Raw genomic sequence first — 21,396 nt, 5'->3', positions numbered from 1 at the left:
TACTGTTCCATACATGCTCTTGTGTGGTTTTACCATGCACCATCTCCCACGATGACAAAGATTAAATGAGTCATTCTTTAGCAAGTGTTTAGCTGGCCAAACACAACCTCATGGGGCTCTCTGATTGTAGCTCAAGCTACTTAAATCTGTTCTACATTAGATTCCCCTAAGCCAAAGAGGGTTAATTTAAAACTTATGTTGGGGTGTTATCACAGCTTTCACTGCAGATTTGATAAAACCCAAAGTGCTCCAACACCCAGTGTGGTAAAAATGAGTTTTCAGGAAGGTGCCTGAGTCAGCCAAGCAGTGTGCTCTTCTGAGAGAGAGGGAATCTGACTCAAAATGCACCTCGCTTAGATCATGTCTGATACCAATCCATGGGAAAAAGTTGGTATTAGCACAAGGCCCAGTAGCAAAGAGTTCAACTTGTCCAAGTCTGGGGACTGTTCTTTGAGTTTTCAGTGAGCGCCTGCTATTAAAATCCTTGTGCTGTAAATAGTCCAAAATCAACTGTAATTTTAGCCTGTGACTCAAGCAGAATCTAAAAAAAAAAGCAAAACAAAACCACCACAAAAACATTTTAAAAGCAAAACAAAAGATGCTTCACTTTCATTTCTGAGTTACAAAGCAGCTGATACTGGACTGGGGGAGGGAACACTAATTCACCTCCAGAAGGAATGAATGAGGCAGTGGCTAATTTTTCATCAGTTTTAAACAAATTGGCCATGAAACTCCAGGGAATACAGTGTCCCTGGCATCCTGGCATTTTCCATCACTGGAAGACTCCAGCCTTACATTTAAAAATTAGAGATTGGTGTTTGCATGGGATAATAGTTTAATCTTTTTAACAATGGAACTGCCTGCCTGGCAGTGGTGGGGAGGATTAGGTATTAAGGTGCAGTTTTATGAATGGGGACAATCAGCCAGAGCTGTCAAGTTGGTTTTGTTTGGATTATCAAAGTAATATCCAGAAGTGAAGGTGTTCATAGGAAACCAGTTGCCAAATGCAGCAGGGCTTTGCCTTGCAGCAATTAGCAAACAGGCGAGGAGTCATTACAAAAGAAACTCACTGTGTGCAGACACAGACGTGAAAATATTTGCAAACAGAAATCAAACAAGGCAAAATAGACTGTCCTAATGTCACTTTCAGAAAACATCTGGTATAGATCTCCCACTTGTCCCAATCCCACTGGCTACCCTACCCCATGCTGAATATTTACCTCAATATAAAGCCATTAAAGTGGTGCCCTGTGTGCTAATGAACAACACCAGCAAGCTGAGCTGCTTCTACATGCACAGGACTCCTACTGGGGCAATGAAGTGCTCAGGCTGTTGTATCACATTTGCCTCCACACCTGCTCCTCCTTGAGTGAATTTGCTGGGAAGGAGCTGTGCAGTTTCAGCTAAGACACAGCCATAGCAGGATGAGGTGGGCTCTAATATTAATTTCTGACTTCTGTCCCCTGGAGCAGTTCCTGAAGGGGACATCTCTCCATTCAGCTCAAAGACATCACACTTGTCTGAGTACAAGGTGATCTGTCAGAACACTTGGGGGGGGAAAACCACACCACAGATGGTACAGAAAGGATATTCTCAGCTGCCTCCATTCCCAGCACTGCAGCAAAACATGAAACACATGAGCAGGTGAAGTCAGAGCACACAGGCAGACACTGTCTGTCATCAGCACAGCACAAATGGCCCCTACAATTAAAAGCACAGGCTCTGTCTGGTTCTGGCATCATTCATTTCTGATAGCTGCTGCCATGCAAGATGCTGTAGGTGAAACTAAACCTGGAAAACCATCATAATATATCACTTTTATCCCGATATCTGAAGTGAAAAGTATGCTTATGCTGGAATGTGACAATTTAAGTGCTGTTCCTGTCAATCTCCAAAAGCATTTGCAGTCACATTGAGCTGCCCAAACTTCTTTGCTCCATTTGAAAATTTATGAGTAATAAAAACGGTGTTGGGTGATGAGCAGAGGGCATAGGTGATGCTGAAATGAATTAGCATATGAAGTCTTGGGGACTTCTCTGTACCTCCTCACCCTGCAAGCACGTGTCCCTTGTATGTGGTCTTGGTTCAGAAGAACAGAGGCAAGTGGAAACAGCAGGGAAAATGTGGTGTCTGAGCATGTCTGTGCAACACTGGGGTGGAGGCAAGGAAGAGAATAGGTTTAGAGCCCTGGGGGAGTTCCCTGATGGGCAACCTGCAGAGCCTCTCCTGTGATGATGGTAACCAAACAATTCCCATTACATGGGAGAATGGCTTCTCCTTCCCTCCCCAGCGCCTCCGTCAAGAGCGCACTGTGTTCTCAGCCTGTGCACTCCCATCCCCACACACCCTTTTTCCATGTGGGAAGCCTGAGGGCAGCCAAACAAAGGGATTTTTCAGATTTCATGTACTGTAAGTGCCACAGCTACAAACAAGATGAAAAGAGGACCCAGCCTCTCTGTCCTCTCCAAACCCACTCCTGCAGAGGCACTGCCTGTGCCAGTGCAGTTGCACGTCCTTTATCTCTGCAAACAGGGTCCTCAGCTCCCCATTCAGCCTGGTACATCCAGCACAGGATTTAGTTAATCATCCACAGAAAGAACACTGCCCTCTTTGTCACAGCCCCGCGGGTGTAAAAGACTCTTCAGGGAAGGGGTGGGCATCACTTGAAATTATGACACTAACGAGGGTCAAACACTCCTTGTTTCCCTTCCATTAGTCCCACTGAGCCTGTGCACCACAGTGGAAAACCTGCATCTGCCTCTGGGCACGGAGCAGGGCCGTGCCCACAGAGGGGACCCTCCCCACGATGCCAGGGCTGGGCTCTGGACACGGACAGGCTGGAAGTGGTGGCATGTGGCCAAACGCACTGTGGCTCTGGCTCCCTTCCCCAGCAAGGGACACCTGTGCATGGCACCAGGAAACTGGGAGAGTGTTGGGGAAGATGAAATAGGAAAACCTTATAAATATGATTGCCTGGCAAAAGATTTGGAAAATACAGACATTGAGATGAGAACTAGATTTGAAATAGCAAACCTTGACTACTGAATAACTAGAAAACAATAGTATAGCCAGGCTGAAAGCAATCCCCCTTTCTGATTAAACAATGCCCTTTACCTGCAGATAGGTCCAAAGGTCAAATGGAATGCTCTGTCTCACCCCCAATGTATGGTTCATCCCACACCTGTGACCCTCCCCTGAAGTATCAGGTATCTGGGACCCCATTGGCCCAAGTCCTGCTCCAGCCCACCTTGAAGCCCCCTGATAAGGTGTGCCCGAGGGACCAGACGCTCTCTTGGACCTTCCTCTCTTGGACCTTCCCCTGGGACCCTTACCTGGAACCCTCGCTCCCTCTCTCTCCCTCTCCCCCTGGGCCTGCCACGAGTTGCGCCTGGCAACTCCAAGCAGGGCCCTTGCACCCACGCCCTTTCTAATAAACAGCACATATCAACCCGACTTCAGAGATCCTTATCTTCAACCGTCCTGGACACCACCACTCCCCACAGGAGAGGGCTACTGGCCCACCAGTCACTCCCAGAACTCTTGGAGGGAAATGCATGTCACCAATGCTACAAGACTGGCTGTCATGAAGCCACTGGTTGTCACTGGTGCCTTGGGTGTATAAAAATCTGTATCCACATGTGCATGGCAGCATCCCTCAAGGTCAGAGGGAATGGAACAATTTGGATTTTCCAAATTTTTTAAAAACTCCAGTGTTCTTTCATCCCTTGCCTTCCCACAGCATATATGGCCTCCCTTCCTTTGGGATGAAGCACAAATCCTTCATTAACAGGGTGGGGTTTGGTGCAAACCCCATCAGCCTCTTCTCAACCAACTATACCATGACAGCTCCTTAGCCCAATACCTTCTTGAAAACTTAATTATTTTGCCTGCTAAAGTGCAGCAACTCAAGCAACAGTTTTTAGAAGTGCCTCCTTTGGGACTGACCTCAGAACTGCCCAAACCACTCCACAAACGCTTCCCACTTTGCTTGTGTTCAATCACAAATCTTAAGGGGAAAGCCCAAGTCATGGTGGCCTGAGGCGAAGCCAAAGTGGGCATGGTGACACCAGAGTTGTGTACACTCCCAGAACGGTGTTTACAAACTCAGAAATGAGGACTGAGGTTGTGTTAGTTTGGGCTGGTGACTGACCACAGGCTGCCCTGTGTGGGCCAACCCACTGTCATCCCAGGACCTACAGCAGCCAGAAGAAATGTGCGTGGGCAGAATTCCTGCATCCACAACTGGCCTCAAAAATCAGATAATACCATGGGAAAATACAGGGATGACCCCTGGGGAAGCAATACTGTATCCCCAGCAGCCTTCTTGAGAATGGCTCTAAAGCTGTCACCACTGCACGTAATGCCCCTCGGTTTCTTTAGCTGCAGCAAATGCTGAATTATTTGAGAGCTGAATCCCAAACAAACTGCCTGGATCTGAGCAATTAGAGAGAAAAAGAAGTATATTCTACCAGCCAACTGCTTAATTATCGAGGGTATTAAGCACAGCATGCAGCTAATAGCAAAGCTTTGGATTTTCAGGACAGAGCCTTTTTCGCTGCTCTGTTTGTTGGAAAGAATCTGAGAAATAACAGGATCATTACTGATGGGACTCATTCCTATCAGTACCACCCCTACTGTGGGATGAGATGGAAATGGCACGGTTCTGGGTACAAGCCCTTTGCTGTGCTCCCAAGGGAAAGGGTGGACTTTTAAGAATTGGGCAAGATTCCCATTATGGAGAGAATTCCCTTGGTAGGTTTGTACTACCCTGTTACCATAGTTGGCTTTCTGTCATCTCCCTGAGCCCCGGGATGGGCAGAGCAGAGGGTTTGGTGGTGTGGAAGAGGGCAGAGCCCTGTGAGCTCTGGGGGATCTCACACTCCTGTGGCACTGGAAGCCCTCCAGGGAGATAATGCTGTCACTGAGCGATGAGCCCACTAGCACTGCTGACACAGCATTTCTTTTCAAATGGAAGCAGTTGTTCATGGTCCAAGAAAGCATTTCACACTGCCCAGCCCAAACATTTTAATAAAAACCCTCCTCTCCCTGAGTCTTGTTTAAGAACCTCAATTTAATTTCCATTAAGTTAATGAATTTTAATGTTTGTTATCTTCACTTTGCTTTCTGGACTGTCTTTGGAGTGTATCTAAGTTTTTCCCTACAGATCTCATGAGAAGAAATGCAGTTTTTTTAAAAAAATGCAAGAGGAAAAGGAAGCTAGCAGTAAAACATCTGATATTGCAAGACATGATAAAATCAGGGGAGCTGGCAGAACTGGCAGGCTGCCCTCTCCTCCTCCAGCCCTGGCCTATGTCCCTTTGTGAATTGGCCTTTGTTTGCTGCAGATTCACTCTAGCGGTTTCTCACACCAGAAATTAAGCCCTATTTTATCCAAACCTGGCCCAGAGGGCCTTTGGCTCCCAGCCAGAACATACTGAGCATTTCTTTTTATTTGCTCTTCTTTTCTCAGTCTCTCTCCCTGCAGGGTACTGTTATTATTATTTTTTTTAATCTTGCATTTTACTGATTGAAGTGTTTACATTCATGTTGATACATTTGTTTTGTGCTGCCTTTGGGGTCGTAAGGAAGCACAAATTATTCTGGATTGGAAGGGAGCTGGGAAAAGCTGAGGAGAAAACCAGGATATTATCAGGCAATCCTTTGCTACTGACACATGGGCACTGATATCAGGCTGGTGATGATTCAGGGCTGGGGAGGAGGGAAATGGCATTTGGATAAAATGAGATGGGCTGTGATGTGACTGAGGAGGGCTGAGGGAACAGGCTGTTATCAGCAGGGCCATGCAGAGGACGTGCTGTGTGCGGTGGGACAGGGGTCCTGTCACAGCCCCGGCTGGCCCTGAGCACAGCACAGCACCACTGTCCCTTCCCTCAGTGCCACACCTTCAACATTACAGCAGAACAGCACCCAGGGGGCTGGTCTCAGCACACGCCTTGCATTCCAGGAGGGAGACAATGCCTGACAGCAGGACCAGTCCCTCCAGAGCTCTGCCAGATGTGACAGCTGCCTCTGCCCCCAGGGGCAGCCAGCCAGGGCCAGAGCTCTTGTCCTGCCTGCAGGTGTCCGTGCTGCAGGCTGCTTCCCACAGGGCTGCTCCTCTCCTGCTGCACATCCTTGGCTTTTGGCTCTGCTCCCAGGGAACTTCCAGGCTGCTGCTGCACTCCAGCACCTTCCCAAGGGCAGGCAGGAGCCCTGTGCTGTTTTGCTGGTGCCCTGAGAGCGAAGGAAGCGTCAGCTGAGGAGTCTCCAAGTGGAGACTGGCTGGGCAAAGCTACACCTGCCCTCTCAGCGGGGTGTAAATATAAGTGGCTTCAAAAAGGGGTGAAAATCTGCATCTGAGAGACAGTGAATTCTGACAATGGATCTAAGCATGGAGGTTTGAGAGCAGAGACCTTTCTGGGCAGCTCACAGATGCTGCCACCTTCCTAATTCACAAGGTTTAGGGAAAGCAGTGCCCACAGGGTCAGGAGTATCTCAGAAGTCACTGACTGTCCCCTGCACGTCCTGTGCAAGCATCTGTGCCCCTCAGGGATGCCAGCACCTTGCTCTGCCTCTGGCTCTCTGGCTCTGCTTGGTCTCAGACCACAAGATGTAGGGTGAAATCTCTAATGGGGGAGAATGAACAGAATCAAATGGGGAAATACTAAAGGACTGCAAAAAAGGTTTTCTTGACATCTTATAGATTTTCCTTGCCATCCTCCTGTTATCTCAGTTCCTTCTTCATATCTAGTTTCCATTTCCACCTTCAAATTCTCTTTCCTGATCCTAGAGATCTGACTGTGTGCAGTCTGTTTCCAACAGATAACTAGCTCCCCCCCTGACACTAACTGAGCCCTTTCCCTTCCTTCTGTCCCACCTGTGAGATGAGACCTTGTGCAATTGTCTGATTTTTACCCCCCAAGGGCCGTCTGCCTTCGTCTGATAAGACCTGGACCCTGTAAACATTAGCTGAAAAGCATGGAAAAAATAACTGCATCTACAATGACCTCAAGCAGGTTAGAGAACAGTGTCTTTATCCAAATCTGGAGTCAACTGTCTTCTTAAATCAATTTAAACTGAAATAAGATCCATTCCTCCCTCATCCCTATGCAAAAGTCAGCTGTAATCACAGGACACTGAGTCTTGCACAGGCTGGAGACCAGAATGTGCCTCTGACAGGAGTACTGGGCAATTTATCACAGGAGATTACACTCGAGGGTGCTCATGTGACTGGGATTTAACAGTCAATTAAATAACACCAACACTTCTAACAAAGGAGCTGGGGTTAAGGAAGGACTCCAAAATTACTCCTTTTCCTTCCTGGCTCTGATGCCAGCCCTGGGAATCTCCCCGTTATTAACCCAGAAGTTCACTCAAAGCGGACAGGAACAAATAAAATTGTTCTGAAATGTCCCTGCAGTGGGAGGCAGACGTCAGGTCTGCCCCTGAGGCAGTTTGTAGGAAGCTGTCCCATGTCTTGGACTTTATCAAAAGGATTCCAGCCATGTGTTTAGTGCAAGTGATTAGGCTGCTGCTGCTCAGGTCGTTTCTAAGGAGCAGACAGGGAAGTACTGCTTCTTGTCAGGATTAACCAGTGCCAGACAGGGCAGATGAACACGGTGCTGCTGGTTCAAAAGGACACATCCAGCTGCCCACGCATTTACCAGGAACACGTGGCAGTGCAGTGCTTGCACAGTGAGCTCAATGTCTCGGCCCCACAGAGCACGTAAGTACACAAAACCTCTCCCTTCCCCATCTCTTCCAGCAGGCAGCAGTGCCTCCCTCCAGATCTCTTATGGCTTTCCTTGAAATTGCCCCCAAGTCATGAGCACCTCAGTCATGCCAGATGTTCACTCCTTCTTCTCCCACTGCTCCTGAATGTGCCCATTGCTCCTGCAGTTATCCTGCTTCATCCCTCCTTACAAGCAGACTCACTCCCAGTGCTCAGGTGTCTCCTGCTCTGGTGGCATCAACTCCAGTCCCACGGTTCTCTGCTCTTTATCTAACTGCCAAGCCACTCTGTGTCTCCTCACACCTCACCTCCTGTGTTCTGTTAGGGTCCACTGCCCTCCCTGCCTGGCCAGGAGAGAGGCTTGCACACAGCTGGGGAGCATCTCCTGCACCTTGTGCAGCACATTCCAAAACTGCAGCAAGACACACACAGGCTCATGGTCCCAGCATTCACGTGAGCAGCTCTTTTCAGGACAGCAAGAAAAGTTTGCTTCTGTATTCACCCTTCACTAACCACCAAACATCTGCATTTGTTCTTATATTCCAGTGGCTTTTTACAAGAGTAAAGAAAGAAATATTTGTGATGCTTTTTGCTCATTTTATCAATTTCTTCCCCTAAATGCTGCTTCCCAGGGCTGTTCTTTGGAAATCCCACTTTGCACTGGGTCACCCCTGGAGCCAGAGCTGTTGCAGCACTGGGTTTTAGCACACAACAACCCTTCTGCTTGGGCACAAACAGCATATTTAGAAGTTACCTGATAAATAGAAGGATACAGCTTTTGTGACACAGGTTTCCTCATCACACAAGTCAGGAAAGGGCTGTTACACTCTTGTGAAGCTGGCCAAGACGCTGAATTTTTTCCCATGGCAAAAGAAACAACATTCCCCATTCCATACTCTATCTCTCTCATGGGGTAAGTCCAGAGTTTTGTTTTTTAGGTTCCTCTAAAGCACCAAAGTTGTTCCCATTATCCTGTTCTGGACAATTCGTCCCAGCAGTGTATGACATGGTGTTTTCCTAAAAGACTATTTTATAAGGTCACTTCATCATCTGGTCCTTGTTCCACAAGGTCATTCAAAAGTCACAACACTGGAGTCAAAATCCCCTTAAGCTCATTTTGTTGTATTGGAAACTACCAGAATGTTTGCTGGAAGACACAAAATGTGGCTGAAATAAATCCACAGATTTTCCCCTAATAGAGATGCTAGAATAATATCAAGGTCATGACTCCCACTCACTCTTTACAATTGTTGCAGCACACCCCTAAAAATACTAATATTTTTTTTCATGTATAAGGAAGGAGTTGTTGAGAAATCTCTTGGAGCATGTGAATGTCAACCTGATATTTTACTTGGGACCATCTCTTTGACAGGATGCTCATTTTCTCACATCTACATCATTATTTAACACCACATCCACACCTTTCCATGAAGAAGCTGTGGGATTTTTTCTAAACAGTAAATGTATATTTTCTGCCTCGTTTGTATTAGGATGTAGTACCTAAAAAACCCCAAATGAATGCTTGAGGTAAAGCTAGAATTAAGAGACAAAACCATGGTGTGATCTTGTGTCCTTCTCCTCAAATAATCTTCATCTGCAGTGGCAGGGATGGCACCAGAGGGTGACAGTGACCAGAGAAGGTGGTGTTATCCATGTGTTTATGCTTCAGAAAGGGTAGGGCTATCAGGTGTCTATTTACAGTTCCCGGGAGAGACACTGACGTTGTGTCTTAACAAAGACTTCATATTCCACCCGACACTTGAAGCTCAGACCCAAAAGCCAACACTTAAACAAATTCCCTACTTCTGGCATGTTGTTTTTGCCAGTATTTGTTGCTTTAATCACAAGTGACAGCCAAACAGTAATGTGGGCTGTTTATTAGAACAGCACCATGTTCTGCTCCTCCAGAGGCCACACAGATATTCAGAATTAGCAGTCCCACAAACCTTTTCCAGGAAGTAGTGGCTTCTGGGAAGCTGAAGGATAGAATGGAAATTGCTGATCGGAACAAGAAGCTGTAGATCCCTTAGGGGACACACAAAGCAGCACGGGATGCTGCTGACACTCTGTTTAAATTGGGTGGATTTATGAGCTTTTCTGATAAGAATTGTTATCTGGGGCTGGAATCAGACCCCGCCTCCTTTGCTGGAATTTCTCTTGGTTTGTTCTGTTCCCAGCTCTTACCACTTCTGGAGAGTGTCCACGTTGTCTCTTGCAAATTCATGAAGATGGGAATCTAAGGCTAATGGTATCCTGTGAATTTGCATTAAAGGCTGCACTGACCTTAGAGATGCAGGAAGAATTTAGGCTGGGCAGGAGCAGCAGGAGCAGCTCCAGCTTTGTGCCTTGAGCTAGGCTGACAGTCCTTGGTGGGATTTGCACTCCTGGGTGCCAGCTACTGATACCAGCAAGGGGTGACTGAGAGCAGGCTCCCCATGAGCACTGCATTTTGCATTTCAGAGTCTCCAAATAGCAGAGGCATTATCTCAAGCTGCAGAGCATTGTAAATCAGAGTTAATTCTTTCCAGCAGTCAGCTTTGATATGGCCCTCCCTCTCATTACCCACTCCCTAAAGGAAGAAAGAACACTCTAAAGGTCCTACCCCCATAAATGTTCCTGGATTCAAAAAGACAAAAATGGCACTGTTTTATTTGCATGTCCAGAAAATTGGTGGTGTAAAATTCCCCTGCAGGATAGAGGATAAAACCAGGGGTTAAAATAGTAAATTAGCACACCTGCCTTTGGCTCTACTCCACTGAGTTCACTGCAGATCTTTAAAGTTCATCCTCCTTGTATAAGTTATTTAGAAAACTATGTCACCTCCTTGTATAAGTTATTTAGAGAACATTTTTGAGCACTCTTTACATTGATTTAAAGCTTCCTACTTTTTAAGATCACATTCATTTGAGAGAAGGGTAAATTCTGGTGTAGGATGTAGCAGCTGACAGGTCTTGCTCAAAACCAACATCACTGCTGGAAGCAGAAATGAGTCTCCTGAGCCTTGGTCCCAGTGCTGCAGTTTTATGGAACGCCTGGGATGCACACCAGGAACAGTTCCCTGCTCTGCAGAAACAAACAGAACTTTTTTTTTTCTTTTTAAAGGCACTGAAGGCAGTGAAGGCTGAGTAACAGAGCAGGCATGAGCCATGAGGTGCCTGATGAAATGCCATAGTTTGAGATTTTTACGTAACCACATGGAAAGCTGTGATATGTGTATGAGACTTTCCTGGATATTCAAAGTTTTCAGGGAATTATGACTTGCAGCAGTGAGTCAGCACTGTTTCAACCGAGGCAAGGATTAACCTTCCTGTCAGGACAGTCTCAAACAAGCTTGAAAAACAAAACCCACAGAGATAGGTGACAAATAATACATTTTGGGAAACAAAGGATCAGCACCTGGGGCCTTAAGACCAAAGCAGATCTGTTATCAGCCATTCAGCCAAGATCAGAATTGAGCACTGGCCACAGTGTCACTGGCAGGCAGGTACCTTCCACCTGTCCCACACCTGCAGAGCCTCCTGTTTCCTAGATAAATTCAGCATTTGGGAGAAGGTCAGAAAAACCCTGTAAAATGGTGTCCCTTTAACCTGAAAGGCGTTTATCCCTACTGTGGTCACACTTGCACCACTCTCCAAGAAGACTGCTGAGATGTTGATTCCCTGTGCAATGAAAGGACCCAGACTTTGGGTCTGTTATGTTCTGCAGGAGGATGCAGGCTCTCCAAAGGCAGAGCTGTGTCACAATGTGCTGAGTTCCCAGACAGATGAGCTCTGTGCACAGTGATCAAGCTCCCTCTCAGGTAATATACATCCCAGCCTGAAAGCTGCTTCCTCCACCTCCCTTTGTAGTCCGTGTTTTAATCAGCACCATCTGGGATTAGCTTCCTTTTATTTACTTATTTTTGGGTACAGGCAGTCTTAGATCCTCAGATTTTGGTCAGCCTGCCTGGAAACTCTTCAAAGTTTGGGATTACCAGCTCATGTGCTGGAGCCTGGGATAGGGGTTCCAGGCACTTGAGAGCAGACACAAGACAGGAACAAAAGTGACCCATCAGCAGACACTGAATTTAGCTGCAGCATCAACTTTTAAAGGTTATTTTCTCAGCACAGCTGGGTTGGGGGCTGTACTGCCACACATCCACGCTTGGCTGAGTGATCCAGCACAAATGACCCCATTTTCCCAGGAATGCAGAGGGAGTTTGCTCCGAGCATGGCTCCATTTGCCACAGCAGAAATCAGGCATGTAAATCCCTTTCTTTTAGCCTCAAACTGGTCAAAGGGAGAATTAAATCCCCAGCCTTTCTAGCCCTTGTAGGGAAAAGAACTGAATGAAGCAGGGACAAGCAGCAAGTAATGATCTCTGCCACCTCCCCTGTGCACTACCCAATTTATTTTGAAGTGCTATTTTTGCTCAGCCTCAGACATTTGAAACATTTTGCCTGGAGCACGAAAGATCACATTTCCCAGCTTGATGAGCAACCCACACAGAGTTGTGCTAAACACTTTATGAAAATGCTGTTCTGTGAAATAAAACACGTGGTATTTTAGCATTTTTGCTCAACCTGACTTACCTGACAAGCACTGCAGGTCATGAGAGGGAGACAGCCTGAGTGACTTCACATCAGGGTGCCAGTGCATTGTATTTTGGTATCGATGGATGGATGGATGGATCAAGGTGCTTGTCTGGGCTCTGGTGCCATATGAAAAATAGCAAAAGGATTATTTTGTTTAGAGCCAGATAAGCAGCACCTTAATTTTGATGGATGTGTTGTGTCCCAGCACACAGCTTACAGCTCACCAAAATGCAAGTGTGACTCTCGCTTCCATCCCTGCAGGAACCCCCGTCAGTGCCCCACAAGCCTTGGCTCCCTGCACAAGGACTGTCCTCCCACCCTCTTGGAAGAGCACCTGAATGAACAGATAATGCATGGATAGCTCTGGGGCTCCCACAATCTGCAGCCTAATCCTGGTTCTATCAATCCAGTTCTGTTTTAATAAGCAATAAAAGGATTTTCCTGTTTTGCTCATGATGGTAATTGGTAAGTGACCTCATGTTTTTCCACCCTGTTTTCTGCCCTGTTGTGGAAGAGGAGAGGGGAGCAGCTGGGTGGGCACTGGCAGCTGGCCATGGTCAGCCCAGGACTGCAAACAGCAGCCAATCCTCAGCAGAACAGGCACATACCTGCTCTTCTCCATGGTCCTAGTCCTGAAAAACAAGCCATGGGACAGGATTTGTTAACAAATTTTTAAGTTTGCTCATTTGTTAACACACTCAGGTGTGTACTTTGCAAAATACACTTGGTTCAGCCTGGTAACAGTAGTTTTACTCATTATCAGCTATCTGAAAATAGATGTTGAAATAGTATCTTTTTAATAATAATTTATTAAAAAAATAAATCCCACATTGACCTTATCAATTGTTCTTAATTCTTAAAATCTCAGTACCTGCAGTTCCTGTTGAGGATTTAGCCAAGCAGAACTCCTGTCTGATGTTAAACAATAGTGTGTTTCCTAGCAGGGAAAAAAAAAAGCCTAATTAATTTTCTTTGTTTTTTTTCCATGGTTGATTAGTCCAACATACATGCAGGGAAGCTGCCTCCCTAGGGATGCCTCAACACAAACAGCCATAAATGAATTAACTAAAATCATAAACCTCCCTTAACCTGCTCAAAGTAACATTTGCAGCAGAGATGTATTTATCTCTGTTTTACTCAGAGTGACAGCAGTTGAACAAAACAGGAGCTGGGAATAGACAGCTCTGCATAACATCCAACTGGAAAACAAAACTGCTGCCAAATCCGGTGGAACTAGATTATCTCAGTGCTCTAGGTGAGGCTTTCAGCAGCCTCCAGCACCAGCACGTGCTTTGGGAAAATAAATGACATCCCAGAGCTGTCCCAGGTTCCCTTCTGCAGGGAGCACTGCTGAGACAGCTCTGCTCCAAAAACTCTTTTGCTGCTGGGACACACATGGAGCAAAAGGACACTCTTGGCTTTTTTGACTCCTCCCCTGAGTGTCAGTCTCCTCCGTGCAGAGAACCACGAGCAGTGCCAGGGGAGCACTTTTGGCAGGGCTGTGCCTGGTTGGCACCTCGAGCAGGGCTGATGGTCTCAGAGCTGTCAGCTCTGTGCCCACGCAGACAGGAGCAGCAGTGACCTCCTAACCCGGGCTCTGATCACAACAGGCTCACAGCTGAGACCTCTGAAGCAGCTTTTTAGCACTGTGTAGTTCATTAGAAGAATGTCAAGGCTTAAAAAGAAAAATCAGTATTATGAGAGATCGACAAGCTCCAACCAAGCCCCCAGGTGTTTTCAGGAGTTTCAGGCTCTTGTCTAAGCAGCAGAATTTTGGCTGAAGACACTAAAATAGTCCTAGTTAAATCAGATGTCTTTAGGATGCCACTGCCAAGTCCTCGTAAGTAACAGGAAAGAATTTCACGACTTGTAACCATGTAAGGGCAACTCTGTCCATCTTGTACAGTAGAGTACAGTTCATTCCCTTTCATGGCCCTCGAACATCTGAACTATTCCTGTTCCAGGAAAACAAAGAACATTTTACATCACAATACTAGAAAATGCAACTGAAAGTGGATTTTTAAAGGGACATGTCCTCCCTGGATAGGATTCTGGAGGAATTTTGGTAGGACTCACAAGCAGTCTTGCTGGTGGCGATGGTGTGAACTTCAGGAAGCCTTTAGCACAGCACTAATCCATTCCCAACTGAACTGTTTCAGCATATGGCACCATTAACAACTCATATTTTGACATGAAATTAATGAGAGAATAATTTGCTTCAATTTTTTAAAATTCCGAAAACCAAATGGCAGCAATCAGTGTTACAAAGCACAGAACATTTTAAATTACAACATAATCCCTAAATACTCAAACCAGAAGTGTAAATTTGGGTCAGCTGTACACTAATGGGGTTGTACTGCTTAAAAAGACATCTGAGAGACCTCAAGTTCATCTTGAACTTTTAAGCTGTCAGTTTACTCTGCCTTATGGAGGAATTCCACTGAAATCCACATGGATGAAGAGTCTCAGGGGATTAGGAACAAGTCAACAATATTTAAACTCTTTGGTAAACCAGGCATTTATCAGCAACAAACAGTTAAGAGTTTTATTTAAAGTTCTACCCTAATGCCAAGGCAGAAGCAGCTTATTTAAGATATGTCAGAAAAAAAAAATCAAGTCCAATTAAAACTTATCTCCTCTTACTGTGTACAAAGGAAAGTAATAAGGATTGGACATAAGCCAAGCTGAAATCTCTCCAGTTTGAAAGACTGTATTCTTTCCAGAAAATGTTTTCACAGATTTATCTCCTGGAAAAGTGAATTATTTCTAGAAGAATCACAACATTGTCATCCCTCCTCCCCCCCCCTTTTTTTTTTTTTTTATGTCTTTCATGGTTAACTTAGATGTCAGAAGAAAATAGCTCAAAAATATAGATTAACTTCCCCCTTTGTTTTAGTATTTAAAAGGTTTCTCTCATGTGCTTTGTGTATTAAGTTCAACATGAACCAATTTTTCTGGCCTTTTTAGCTGAGTTCCTCCCTACTTGCAACACCCAGGAGTTCATGTTTTAAAAGTTCTATCAGCTCAGAGTAGTAGTAAATTCAAGTGTTATCAGTGAGAAGGGAGACTGTGCAGCCAAAGATGTTTCAGGTTATGGCTCTGCTAAAAAGGGCTCTCAGCCTGTTCAGTTCTGACTTGTCTGCTGCAATTGCTCCTGGAATAAAGGTTTAGTTATGGACTTCATTGTATCCATACAGTAGCTTACACTCTAAATCCTAATTCATTATTTGCAAAAAAAAAAAACCTTAATAAAATTACTAAAAAAACCCTTAAACACACACTGTAACTCCACATTAACATGGCCTGATTTGCTCTGCTAATATTCAGTAGGTATCCATGGTGCCAAAACAGGACCTTCCGAACAAATATGCTGCACTTTGTTGTGTCTGAGAAGAAAAATACAGAAAGATACCACACGTGGGTAGTCCAGAGGCAACAGCATCCCTGTTCCAGGCTGTCCTGAGAGGCCTGAGCCTCCTTTCCCATGCGCACAGGCAGCCACAGTAACTGGCAAACAAGTCAGAAACGAAGCACATGGCAACCCCTCTCAATGGTGACAGCCTGCAGCATAAACAGGAAAGCATCACCAAACAGCCTCTGGCACGGGGAAGAGCTCTGGGAGCGCCTGTGCACAGCTCTGAGGATGGACAGCTGCAGATGTTAACCCAGAGAGGACCACAAGCAGGGAAGTGTAACCTGGATTTCACCTCTGAGTAATGCCCGAGAAGGTGCAGATCAGGATATACCACAGGACAGTCTCTGTGCAGTTGTGGGCACTATGGAACTGGTAAAATGCAGCTGACAGGGGAAATTTTCCATACAAGTCACACCCTATTACCTTATTTCATAACCCAAACCCATATATGACATTTATTTAAGTGATAATCACAAAGTGACAAATAATCCTGCTGTGTGCAAACAAAATCTACCAACACAAAAGCAGCACTTGGAAGAAAGGACAGACCCTTTCTGAAATCCTAACAAGAATTCCCTTAGTTTTTCCAGTGAAAAAGCAGCAAGCTCAATTAGATTGCTACATTGCAAGTGTTCCATTACAGATGCAAAATTCATTAAATCTGGAAAAGAACAATGACAGCGAAGCCAAGAACAAAGTGGAAATCCTTGACTCTGGCATTGCTTTACAAGCTGATTTGTTTTAAGAAATTCACAGCGAGAATCTGTATATTATTAAGACACATTTCCAAGTCTTTCAAGACTAACTATAATAAACCCACTTGTGTTTATGACTTGAACAAAAGACACAGCACAATGTAGTTTTGAACTGTTTATTTCACATGTTCCATACCGGAGTTTCTTCAGTTAAAAGTTCCTAGAAGATAATGAAATAAACATTGTTACAAATGAGTTTGCTTAAACAGCTCAAGTAAATATCTTTCACCAACTGTGTAATCATCCTATAAATACAATGTACAGATTGTCATCCTAAAAGCTGGATTTGGGAATGGAAGTTCCCCCTGCAGGAGTTAGAGGATAAGATAAACATACGTACTTGGAAACAATTCCGTCATTTTTTGCCAGACGCAAAATGGAGTCATCTGATTCACCCTGTAAAAAGAGAAAAGGAAATAGTCTCAAGTGTCCAAATAATTGCTGACATATGTGGAAGAGAGGCAGCTGCAGCAGTTAGTGCAGATTAGTGTTTTCAAAATAAACTGTTGCTTTTTTGTCACCCTTAAGGGAAAGGAATTGCTTTGACTGCTTAAAAATATGTATTTGCATGAACAACATATATTTATGGATAAGTGGACTTGTGATGAATTCCTCACACCATTTTAAAGTCAAGGTGGTATCATCTCCAGTAATTATACACAACAGATAAAAGCCAGAATTAGTACCTTGATATACATTCTTAGAAGAAAATCACTTGCATACTTTACTTAAAAAAAACCAACAAATATCTCGTGAAGAAATTGATTTATTCCAAGTTAATCCAAGGCCCTGGCACAGGGTGGCCAGAGAAGCTGTGGCTGCCCCTGGATCCCTGGCTGGACAGGGCTTGGAGCAACCTGGGACAGTGGAAGGTGTCCCTGCCCATGGCAGGGGTGGAACGGGATGATCTTTAAGGTCCCTCCAAACAAAACCTTTCTGTGATTCTGTGAATTTGTTCACGTGTTTACTGTGCCCCAAAAACCACTGCGAAAACACACTTCACACAGTGTTTTCGGGGCCAAACACACAGCTAATGAATGAGCAATGATCAGAAGAAGCAGCACAGTAATGCTGCAGGTCAGGAAGGCACTCACCATTCTCCGGATGGGGCCGCAGATGGCGTAAGTCTTGAACTGGCCATTCACTCTGCCTGTCACCTTGTCCACCTGCAATCACAGCAAAGCTGCTGCCCACACAGATTCTTACCAAGCTCCACTCTCACGTCACACTTGCCAAGCACCCCAAGTTCAAAACTGCAGAAAAATACTTGCAGTGTTGAGAAAATAAGCCACAAAATCTCAAGACAAACACTGGAGTTAGAAAGTCAACTACAGTGATCTTTGCAGAGCAAATCTGTAGCTCCACAGTGCAGCCATTAAATGTGGTGGATCACAGAGATTGACAAGAAATGGTAGCTAAAACAAAAAAATTATTTGAGCTCTGGACAAATGGAAAAGCTCTGTGTAAAGTAGATTTTCCTGCCTATACACTTTTTTTGTTTCTTTTAACTAAGGTAATATAATGGAAAATTGAACTGAATGGGGAAAGGGACAGACTTGTTACATGGGTAGGAAAATGTCCAAGCTGAGAGACAAACTGTCTCACTTTCTCAAGCTGCTGAGAAATTTAACAGGAAAAAGACTAAAATATATAAATGATGGATTTAAACAGTGTAGTGAACCCTGTAACACTAGGTGGGCTCATTTCCATGTCCTGCTAATCTCTGATCCTTTGAAAGCAAAGAACAGGGATCAGTGAAGGAATGAAACATGGTGAACAAGAAAAGTACTTGCCTTAACAATTACAGGAAATCAGAATCAGGGTGTTTTTTTAAAGGTTTCTCTCTTTTTCGTGAGATAACTCAGGAAACTCAGATTTTTAAAAGATGTGGGAATGTGGTCTCCCATTCAAGAACCAAATCAAGCTCTGTAGCTCATAGGCTACAGGAACATTGTGTCCACAAAATTCCTGAAAATAAACAATTGGGAAAAAAAAAAACCCAAACCATGCTACAAGGAGCTTAAACTAACTGGAACCCACATGTATTGACTGGGAACCTGCAGGACTCAAGCTCTATTGTGACTTTCTTTGCTGAGTTACCGAAGAAACATCACAAGCTGTTTAATTCTGTAACTTTTATCAAAAGTTTAAAGCTTTAGCTCTCTCATCACATATTCTGTTGACAAACTTACCTCAGAAATGTTTATCTGAATGGAAGCATGATCCTTAGCACCAATGATTCGGTTGCTAGCAGAGCTAAGGAATAAAGCAGGACAGAGTTAAGCAAAAGGAAACAGGCAGTGACAATGACAAAGAAAGCAACTAGAGCCAATTCTACAGGCAAATTAAAACTGCACAAGAAATTTAGACAGTAACAGTTTAAGCTATCATTACTTAGAAGATTAAAGTGCAGTTTTAAGTACATTTAAAGGAAATTTTCACTTGGTAGCATCACACTTATTAGCCAATTATCCATTCACTTTGGTTTCTATGTGCCCAGTTCACCCTCATACAGTGTACAGGGCAATACAGGCCTTCAAAACACACAGAATGTTATTTTTCCTTTCCAAAATGCAAAAATACAGTCATCAAGGTAATTAACAGGATTAGCTTCTATGTTTTTTTTTTTTTTTTTTTTTTTGCTGAGAGCCACTACACTTTCAGGTTGGAAATGCTCAGGAACCACAGGCTGTAAAACACATTTGACTTAATCTAATAAAATTCATACAAGTGACTTATTTTTAGTGACTTTTTAAACTGACACAAAACTGATTTTTTCTCCCCCTGCAGGTATTCATTGCTACAAGAAGGCCCCTCTGCACAGGTGAGGGTTCCAGGGATGTTTCTGGGATGGATTTGGGGGTATTTTGGGGCCACTCCAGCCCCGCCCGGCTCCTCGGTCCCTGCTCACCATTTCCGAGGGACATAAAGGTCCACGAACTCCCCGGCGTCGTTCTGCATCTCGTCCTGGGCCCCGCTGAGGCGCTAAGCAGAAACACCTGCAGGCATCATGGAACAGCGCGATGTGGAAGGGAGCCACGAGGACCATGGAGTCCAAGTCCTGGCTCTGCACGGGCACCCCAACACCGCCACCCTGGGCATCCCTGGGAGCGCTGTCCAAACGCCCCCGGAGCTCTGGGGCCGCCCGGGCAGTGCCCAGCACCCTCCGGGGGAAGAACCTTCTCCCAATACCCACCCTCGCCGTCCCTGACTCAGCTCCAGCCTTCCCCCTGGCTCTCGTCGCTGGCTACAGTGCGCAGAGCCGTGAGGGGATGCCGGAGCCCGGGCTGGCCCACGGGCTGCGCCCTGCAGCCGAACCTCGCGGGCAGAACCGTCCCCGCCGGCCCCGGCCTCAGCATCGCTGCCGGGGCTCCGCCACCGCTCCCGGCCCCGCTGCCACGGCCCCACCGCCTTTCCCGGCCCCACCGCCTTTCCCGGCCCCGCTCCCGCCGGCCCCGCCGCCATCGCTCCCACCTCACGCGCGGCCGGGCGGAAAGGAAGGGGCGGGGCCGGACACGGAACTGCGTCACAGCCCCGAGAGCGCTTCCGGCAGGGCCGCGTGACGTCACGGGCCCGGGGCCAGGCCCGGGCCTCGGGCCCTGGGCAGGGACAGCCCCGCGCCGGGGCCCACCCCGAGCGGGCCTCGCACCGGGCACACCGGGCGCACCGGGCCCTCCCTCGGCAGGCGCTTGGAGGGATGGGCGCCGGAGGTGCCTTCCCTCCTGAACCCTTCTGGGATTCTGTGACCAGAGCAGCCCGTCCCGAGCTCCTGCAGAGGGCCCGGAGGAGGCCCCAGCGGTGATGAGGGGTCTGGGCATCGCTCTCAGGAGGAGGGACTCTGGAAGAGCTGGGCCTGAGGGATCGCCTCAATCCATACCAGTATCTCCAAGGGGTGGCAGAAAATATTGCCAGGCTCTTTTTAGTGGTGCCCAGCAACCAGACAAGGAGAAATGGCCATAAAATCCTGCCTGAAGCTGAAGAATAATTTTCCACTAAGGGTGGAAGATCACTGGAACAGCTGCCCAGGGACATCGGGGAGTCTCCATCTCTGGAGACATTTCAAACCCACCTGGACACGTTCCTGTGTCACCTGCTCCAGGTGACCTGCCTCAGCAGCAGCGTCAGACCAGAGGGCGCTTCCAGCACCACCCATCCTGTTACTCCAAAATGAAACATTTGGTTACAAACCTTGTACCAAAACAGGTTTTATTTCACAGCATCTTAACTTCACAGAAGAAAAGAACGAAAAAAAAACCAAAACAAAACAAAAACCCAAAACAGGCTACAACTCAGACTTTTAAATAATGGAATATGACAAAACTAGAAGAGTTTTTGTTTACAGGAAAATGTACAGGCTCTTCTCAAGAGTTCTCCGTGCTGAGCCACCCCAGCAGCACCTTCACAAAGCACCGGACCCCCACCTCGGTGTAAACCTGTTTCTCTTCAGAGCAAGAGGAGTTCGGCTGTGCAAACGTGAACCCGCAGGTCTGGCTCTGGCTCTGGGTCCCGCGCTGTTTGGGAACAGACAAGGTACTGATAGTCCTTTGCCACATGGTGGCAGCTTTTAGGTGAAAACACAGAGATTCCCGCACAGGGCTGGAAACCGCAAACGCGGCGGGCGCAGGCGGGGGAGGATCCCTGCACAAGGGCCGCCTGCTCTGCACACACACCAGGCACCCCATGCACGGCATCACCCCAAGCCCAAGCTCTGCCAGACAAGGCTGGCACAGCCCTCGCTGCCCTGCATCATCCTTGGCTTCCCAACTCGAGTGTGTGCCCAAGCCAAGGTTTAGAATCACTATTAGACAATATTCAGCTTTCTGTAATTTAATGCTCCTTTACCCCAGTTTGTTCTCCTGGAAGAAAACAAAAGCTTGCCGGTTTTGTGACGCAAACCCACAGATTTTGGGAGTGTAATTAC

At 46.2% G+C, this 21,396-nt stretch overlaps 1 protein-coding gene across 4 annotated transcripts in view; it reads right to left on the bottom strand.

Annotated features, from left to right (window-relative positions):
- Positions 1 to 16,577: 16,577 nt before the first annotated feature.
- RPS21 (ribosomal protein S21) overlaps positions 16,578 to 21,396 on the bottom strand; it is a 131,245-nt gene continuing 126,426 nt past the window's right edge. For 3 of the 4 annotated variants that reach the window (XM_068207948.1, XM_068207947.1, XM_068207949.1), the window contains exons 2-6: positions 19,387 to 19,445; positions 18,668 to 18,731; positions 17,570 to 17,641; positions 16,816 to 16,871; positions 16,578 to 16,635 (exon numbers count right to left, since the gene is read on the bottom strand). In XM_068207948.1, the coding sequence (XP_068064049.1) occupies positions 16,626 to 16,635; positions 16,816 to 16,871; positions 17,570 to 17,641; positions 18,668 to 18,731; positions 19,387 to 19,436 (252 nt within the window). In that variant the 5' untranslated portion in view covers positions 19,437 to 19,445 and the 3' untranslated portion in view covers positions 16,578 to 16,625. Of the gene's footprint in view, positions 16,636 to 16,815; positions 16,872 to 17,569; positions 17,642 to 18,667; positions 18,732 to 19,386; positions 19,475 to 19,949; positions 19,969 to 21,396 lie in introns of those variants that run through there. The other variant, XM_068207950.1, reaches the window with a different exon arrangement.

Source organism: Anomalospiza imberbis, chromosome 17 (assembly GCF_031753505.1).
Source record: "Anomalospiza imberbis isolate Cuckoo-Finch-1a 21T00152 chromosome 17, ASM3175350v1, whole genome shotgun sequence".
NCBI classification, from domain to species: Eukaryota; Metazoa; Chordata; class Aves; order Passeriformes; family Viduidae; genus Anomalospiza; species Anomalospiza imberbis.
Note: the sequence above shows the minus strand (reverse complement) of the source record. Positions and strands in the feature narration are given on the sequence as shown.